Source organism: Ipomoea nil, unplaced genomic scaffold, assembly GCF_001879475.1.
Source record: "Ipomoea nil cultivar Tokyo-kokei standard unplaced genomic scaffold, Asagao_1.1 scaffold2833, whole genome shotgun sequence".
Lineage (NCBI taxonomy): Eukaryota > Viridiplantae > Streptophyta > Magnoliopsida > Solanales > Convolvulaceae > Ipomoea > Ipomoea nil.
The window spans coordinates 608,311-616,813 of record NW_017619261.1 but is presented as its reverse complement, the minus strand read 5'-3'; the positions used below and the strand labels follow the sequence as shown (position 1 = coordinate 616,813).

Sequence of the window (8,503 nt, the reverse complement as noted above, 5' to 3'; positions counted from 1 at the left end):
GTATGGTGAATGATGAGTTATTTTCGTATATGGGTAAATAGTTTATCTTATCAGTTTATGGATGGGGTACGGTCCGAAGCCATATTCGTAATCTTTTTAATGTCTTCACCTATAGGTAATGTATGTCAAGCATATATACTTTGTGCCATTTATTAATAAAATGGTTAAATTACCTTTTTCTTGTCCAAAGTATATCTGCATTTAGTTTTGTCAAATAATTGCCAAAGGGGGAGATTGAAAGTGTACAAATGATACACAGTTTACCTTAGCTTAATTGGTTATAAATCTTATTATAATGTTTTGGACCATATCCCTGTTTGTATCTCTTTCAGGTTGTAGCCTTCTTCTTAGGATTTCTCTCAGTTTTCGTCTATTAGATCAGGGTCAGCGCGTGAACATAATGCACATCGTTTTTCTCTAACAGTTTTTAGTTTTGTTGAACTGGTTTTTAGCTTGGTTTTTAAATGGATGGTCCTCATTAATTATGGTTTTCTAGTCAGCATATTCTATGTCAAATTAGTTACACTAATTTGAGTATAAAAAGTGAAGTTTTTGGATTTCTCAACAACAACTCTATGTGCATTAATTCGAAGGGTTTGTCTCCTATATTGATCTGAATATATATCTATTCTAAGTTGTTAAAAAAACTTCAAAAGGTTTTTACAAGAAGTACCCTTCGCGTGATGAAGCTCGAAGGTTAATCTTGGCACGCACGTTCCTCTCCAACGGTAGATGTTTTGAAGATTAAGTTGGTTTATATGGCTGAGGCCTTCTCTATGCAAACTCTTGTAATCTTGGTGTACATCTAGTGGATTTGGCTGACGTGAGTTGGCCCGCAGACGTAGGAGTTTTAGCTCTGAACTGCGTAAACAATTGTTGTGTCCCTAGTTTTATTTTTCTTAACTTGTCTTTTTAATTTGTTCTTTCTACATTCGAAAAACAAACCTAATTAAAGGTAAGTTAATTGATAATTAAAATCAAATAGAAATTTAAGAACCAACTCGCATTCAAGACTCATGATTCATGAATCAATTTCAGGGTGGAGTCATAATGGTGGTGGAAAAACTTTCGGATATGATATTGTTTGCATTGTGAATAAAAAAGAATGAATAGGTTGAGTTTAGAACCCAATTTGAATGAGACAGTAGGACGTCGACTTGAAATTTTCATATCACAAAATAGTATTCGTGCACACACAAATGAGCGATAATTCACATATGTGTACCACAATATTTCCGTGTGCGCTGATAAGCTTCAAAATATGCTAAATTCTAATAGCTCATCAGGTGTGTTTTGAATGGTTTTAACCCCTAAACATGGTGTTTTAAGACACATTTACCTTGAAAACACAGTTAACATAGAAGCACCATACTAATTGAACTTATTATGAATTTTCAAGTATTTTCGATAAGAAAGGGATAGAAAACGGAACTGGCGTAACAAAGGCAAAGAAGGAACGCGTCCGGAGGCTAGTCGAGTACGAAGAAAGAAAGCATGCGATTTTTCTCCCCATTCACGCCAACCTCACGCCGTGAGAGCTGGCGTGAATGAGATATAACGCAGCCGAAGGAAGCAAGATGCGGGAAGGGATCTAAATCCCATTCACGCCGGCGTCACGGCGTGTGAATGGGAATTCGAAATAAATAGATGGCGGAGGCAGATTTGAAGGGGAGCTCTACACATTTTCACATTTGCACTTTTCAGAATTTAGAGAGAGAATAATTATAGATTTTAGGGGTCTCAATTGCTTTGAAGAATTGTTGAAAAGTCTACATCAAATACCAAGTTTTGGAGCTAGAATTGGGAAGCTATTGGGTAACGATTTCGATTCTTCGGATTATTGTTGTTTTATGCTTAATAGAATTGATTATTATTCTATGTTTTGCATTGTTAGATCCATGCTTGTTTTGATGCGTAGCTAAACGTATGTGAGGTTTGGGGGTGTGTGAGTTGCGATGGCTAGTTAGGATTTCAAATGTCTGGGATTTATGATTTGTATTTGCTTAATTGAACTCTTGTTGTTGGGTGGTTTTGTATGGCCTCTTGTGCGTTGATGGCCACATGGTCCAAGAGGGTTTGAGAGAGGTTGGTTGGCGAGAGATCATGACCAACCGGAGTATTTGCCATCCACTTTCCCCGCCCTCAGATCCGAGAGGATAAGGCCCGGGAAGGACTGTAGGCTAGGTGTTCGATAAAATTCCTAGGACAAGGAATTGTTGCCTAGAGGGTTAGGTGTAACGCCACGACTAAGCGTAGGTCCTTGTGAGTTGAGAAAATCCACTTCATTAAATCCCGCTACCCTAAACTAACACCATTGCACCACAAGCATACCCACAAACCTCCATATATCCTTTGACTATCACAATTTTCTTTAAGTTTTTCTAGCATTCACCTTATTATGCAAATCCATTACCAAAACCTTACTTCGAATTGTTCGGTAGGAATCTCTTGTCTAAGCATCTAGGTAGTCAACCCACAAATCTTCACGATCTCCAAGTTGTTATCCTTAAGCGAACAATACTCGGGGTGGTTCTAACTCCCCGTTTTACCGTCAATCCGTTTTATGATTCTTATTTCCTCAGTCTACGACCACACAATTTTGGACATGCTTGATCTGAAACTGCACTTATTGAGAAGTGAAAAAGCGAGTGTTGTCATGCGTAATAAAAGGCAACAGTGTGCATTGACGTCCAAAGTTGTGTGGGGCTGGAAAATGGAAAATTGCATTTGATGATATACTTGCACACATTACGTATAAATAATTAAGTGCGTTGTGGTTTTGGTTAATAGGCGCAAATGAAACTGAAGGTGGACTACAGGAATGTATCATGGACATATCCCCAGATGGAACCGAATACGGGCACCTAACAAGCGATGAGAAAAATACACCTTTTGTTGGGCAACGATTTGAATATGTAGAACAAGGAATTTAATTCTACAGGACATATGCTACCGTGGTCAGCTTTGAAGTTAGAAACAACACGATGAGGAAATATAGAGATGGGGATGTTGGGATTAAATACATGGTATGCTCACGTGAAGGTTACAAGGCAAGTAGAAAGGATAACAACAGCAACACCGATTTAGGAAACAACACAGAAACCACGTGAAGGAGGCGAGTGTTGAATAGGGTAGGTTATAAGGCTCGTATGGTGATGACAAGGTGGGCTAAAGGTGGGTATCAAGTCCATGCAGTGGAGCTACGACACACACACTGCCTATATTCAGACGTCTCAAGGCCTTCCTTTAAAATCAACAAGAAGCCTGACATTGGACATAAAACATTTATGGCTAACTGTGCAAGGGAAAATATAGGTCCAAACAAAAGCTTTCAGACTGTACAAGGAGATGGTTGGATGTTTTACTGATATAGGGACAACATGCATTGACTTTTCCAATTTCCGAAGGGACCTATTGGCATATATTTTAGGAGCCAATTGATGTTTGTTAGTATACGTGGGATAGAATTAAGTGCGTGTAAGTGTAAACGAAGGTTATGGATCCCCCGAGTGTCGAACTCAAGGATGGCCGTTCGGAGCAAGCAAAGTGCAAGACAACCAATTGTCACAATGTGTCAACAAGGCAAGTCAGGTGCAAGGTGTGAATATGGGGAGATTTGGGAAATGAGAAACATAAGAAAGTGAAGGAAAAATAAAAGAAACAAACAAGATCAAGTAAAACGAGGATTTGGATGGAAAAGATTTGGGGATCACGCTTTCACCGATTTAACGATAGACAAAAACGTTATGCTAAGGGTGGGCTAGGCTACGGGAGAACCAAGGCACCTAATACTAAGCCGCGTAGGACTTAGTCTCTCAATCTCTACGTCGGGTGAGGCATTCTATCACACGGTTGGTGGGCGGTCCACCGTCTCCTCCCCGAACTACCGAAGATTGTAAGGGTAAGACTAAGGAGAAGGGCAATCTCTTGCTCCTTTCCCACTCTCACACCCTCCTCTCCAGTGGAGTTCTCAATGGAGAGAGGTCAAAATACACACCTCTACAGCATAGACATTCAAGTCATTCATACATCAAATCTCATCATTCATCCATTCAAAGCATACATGCACAATCTAAACCAATGTCAATCCAAATCCTAGAATTCTAGCAATTCATCATCATCAAAGAATCACAAACACAAATTAGATATGAAATTATGAAGTATGAGAAGAAATGTTATCCAAGTCTTCAATGTTTAGTGTTGTAATCCATGAAGCTACGTAGAACAATGAATGCTAGAGATGAAATGGAAATCTAATCTAATGAAAGGAAGAATTCTCTAAAACTAACGTAAATCTAATCTAAAGGAGCTGAAAATTAAAGTGTCCAAAAGAAGGTAAAAGAGATGTCTACTAATAATCCCTTTACAAGAACTTAAATAGACTGAAAATCTAAAATTTCTGCGCTGGCTTCACAACGAATTCCGCAACGCATCCACAACGTGCGTTGTGGAATTCGTTGTACTTTCTGTTTCCCGACAATGCATTTCAAAACGCATGTTGTGCGTTGCATTGTACTTTTTGTTGGGAATTTGCCTTCCTTGCCTTCACCAAAGTTATAGCCCTTGAAGTTGTCTTTCCATGACCACTTGAATCACCTTATCTGGATACTCCTGGCTCGGGATATGCTCCGATTACTGAACTGTCGCAGGAATACCCTGTAAATGACAATGTTCTGTTATTTTCTACCAAGGTAAACATAATTAGTCCTCAATCCTAACTTCTATCAAATTAAGCTAATCTAAGCATGAATTAGGCTTAAAGTACTCTAATTGTAGCACAAAATGCCTCTTAAATACCTTACAAAACATAGCATCTTTGGCACCTATCACCCATGCACAAAGTAGAAGATATGGTAAAAAATAATAATAATAATAATAATAATAATAATAATAATAAATTAAAAAAAAAAAGATTAATCCATACGTCTACTTTAATTTCGACCTTGATGAAGACGCACAACTATGCATGATATTTTGGGTAGACACTATTGTAAGGAAAAATTTGACATGCTTTGGAATTGCGATGTCCTTTGATGAGACATACAGAACAAACAGGTGCGTGTCTTTGTATTGAAATGAGTAGTGTACAAACATTTCATATATGTCTGCGCGTAAGCGAGTGTGAGAATATAAACGCATAGTATATGGACATAATATTCACTAAATCTTTGACTAGCAACAATGGGAATTATAGCTAAAGATGTGTGCTTATTAGTTAGTTATTGTAAGCCAACACCACATCACCTACCTGTATTTGTTGGCAAAAATAATTGTATGCAATGTATTATAAATGTTTGTGCACTAACAATTACATACTGGTTACAATGCGATAGATACGCACACTATATTAATTTTAATGTCTGGCTTTAAATTATTTTTAAACAAATGACGTGACTGTTGTTTTTGCCGCATATGACTGTGTGCATTCGAGTGCATATATATGTGCACTAATATGTCCACACTGGTTATAATGCTGATACAACCTAGTTTTTGTTCCCTTCACGGGGGTGGATAACCATAAGAAATGCATAACATTTGGTGTATACCTTATTGCAAAAGAAGATATGGAGTTCTATGATTGGTTACTGGACAGATTCAAAATCGCAATGGGGTATTCACCCAAGATGTACCATACACAATTAAGGTGCAGCAATAAAGGTGGCTATTCCATGAACTCTCCCAACAACAAGACACTGATTCTGTATGTGGCATGTTATGACAAAAGTGGGGGAAAAGGTTAGTAATGACTTGGCCAAAAATGAGGAATTCGGAAAGGCACTGAACAATACTGTATGGGATGAGACATTGGGCATTGATGAATTTGAGAGAAAATGGAAAACTATAATGCAAGAGTATAACCTTGCAGACCACAAGTGGTTTAATTTGGTCAACTCAACGAGGCATTGGGCATTGATGAATTTGAGAGAAAATGAGAAACTGTAATACAAGAGTATAACCTTGCACGCACATGCGGTTCGCTTGTTTATGCTTATGCGTGTGAGTGCTATGTCCCGGCATAGCTATGCTCACCGGCAGAGTTTATAAAGAGGCAACATACTATGTTTATTGGCAGAGCTTTATAAATGGGTAATATACTATGAGGTAGTAATTGGCACATTTTTAGCATTGCCTCTCTCATTATACTATTATATATGCCAACTCAATTGTAGATAGAGCATGTTATTTATAACATCACAACACCTCAAATATTATTTAAACTTTTATGGTAGTACATCTAAAATTTTAATCACCAATACTATATAAGTTTTCAACATTCTTCCTCCATTTATATAGTAAAAAATTAATACTGCAACAAGATAAAATTCCAAAACAACACATGCATAAATGAAAGTACATGTCTAAAAGATTGAACAATATTCACTTAGTGATATATACTTTACATTAAATGAACTGTTTTGCTGGACATGCCTGAGATCAAGCAATCGATTTGAAGTAATGAAGATCTGAAACAATAATAACTGTTACTATATAAATTTCCAACACAGTATACTCCTCTAAAGGTACAGGGATATCGGAAGCATTCAAACCTAAGAGTTGCAAAGATTCATCAAACCCTAACATGTTGCCCTTGTACTTCTCGTGTGCTCCAAGTTTACTCAACAATTGAACTTCTGTAATTGTTACGATAATTATGCTTGAACCAAACCAACCTCGTTGTCCTTCTAATGATTCTAGTTGATTTCTCTGGTCTATGTCATCTAGAACAATATGAACCTTTTTTGATGGCAGTATTCCTTTTATTAAAGTTTTTCCTCTACCAACATTATTTATTTCATGTATTTTTCTCTCGAGCATTTCGCAAACAATCTTCTCTTGTAAACGAGTTAAATCTTCGTGTCGTCCCCTAGAAACTTCAGATCCAATCTTTGTGATAAAACAACTACCTTCAAACCTCTGAAAACTCCTGTTATATATGGCTTTAGCAAGGGTTTTTTTTCCAACACCACCCATACCGAAAATTTCAATCATCTTCATATCGTCATTTGTTTGACTTTGCAATAAGTTATCTATATCTTTTACACGAGAATCAATTCCAACAGGATACTTCACAACATTCATGTATACATGGTTCAATTCCTTTAGTACCCATTCTGTAATTTTTTTGATGAACTCTGACTCATACCTGATAACAGTTAAATTTGTTATATAAATGTCAATCTAAATCGAAAATTTTAGAAAGAAAACACAAGATTAAGAATCCAAATTGAACACATGATATGAAACACTAGGTCAATTTAATTAACATATATTAGGGTTCAACTAATAAGAATTTGTACTCATTTCACTTCTTGTTGTTGGGAAGCATTCATATTCTTACTACATAGATATTACATAGAATAATAGATTATTTATAATCGTTTGTTACAATGTTTCTATTAAATCTAATATCAGTTCACAATTTTTTCCATGCTTTCAAGTGCTTTACAGTAATGAGAACCATATGTGCATATAGAGGTGTTTGGTAAATGGTAGATAGTTGATTAAATTAGTTGACAGCTGATTGGGTTAAATGATTTCACCAGCTGATAGTATTATTTGATTGTAAAAAGGTGTTTGCTAAATTATTTAATTACTCTTAACTTATAGCATGTAAAATAACCTATAAAGACATTCATAATAATGACAACAACAATAACAACAACAACAATAATAATAATAATAACAATAACAACAACAACAACAACAACAACAACAATAATAATAATAATAATAATAATAATAATAATAATAATAATAATAATAATGGAAAATATAATCTGTATATTCAATGAATAACGAGCAAAGAGATACAGCCTTATATAAAGGAGTTCAACACCAAAATAGGTGAAACAGATAGAAAGAACTGAATAATCTAACAGAACTATAACAAACCAATAATAATAATAATAATAATAATAATAATAATAATAATAATAATAATAATAATAATAATAATAATATATAGCTGGTCCAATACTCCCCCTCAAGCTGGCGGGGTGCAAGGGACGACGCCAAGCTTGCGACGGAGCTTGGTGAAGCGAACAGCAGAAAGTGGCTTGGTAAAGATATCAGCTAACTGATCGTGAGTGGACACAAAGTTGACCTTCAGGGCGCCGGTGGTGACTTTGTCTCGGACAAAATGGTAGTCTACCTCAACGTGTTTGGTCCTAGCTTGGAAGACTGGATTAGAGCACAAATATGTAGCCCCGAGGTTGTCACACCACAAAACAGGAACAGCTGTTGGCAGCAGGCCTAGGTCCCGGAGTAGAAACTGAATCCAAGTGACCTCCGCCGCGACATCTGCTAAGGCCTTGTACTCTGCTTCAGTGGAGGAACGGGCCACGGTGCGCTATTTCCTCGAAAACCAAGACAGAAGATTTGGGCCCAAGAAGACAGCGTACCCACCGGTGGACTTCCTATCAACAGAGCACCCAGCCCAGACGGAGTTGGAGAAAGCATGCAGAACCGGAGCAGTGGATGGTGTGATACGGAGGCCAATGTC

The 8,503-nt window shown here is 36.9% G+C and overlaps 1 protein-coding gene across 1 annotated transcript; it reads right to left on the bottom strand.

Moving 5' to 3' along the window:
• Positions 1–6,435: 6,435 nt before the first annotated feature.
• LOC109159528 (disease resistance protein RML1A-like) lies at positions 6,436–7,080 on the bottom strand. The gene has a single exon (XM_019307630.1). The coding sequence runs from the start codon at positions 7,078–7,080 to the stop codon at positions 6,436–6,438; it is 645 nt and encodes a 214-aa protein (XP_019163175.1).
• Between the last annotated feature and the right edge of the window lie 1,423 nt (positions 7,081–8,503).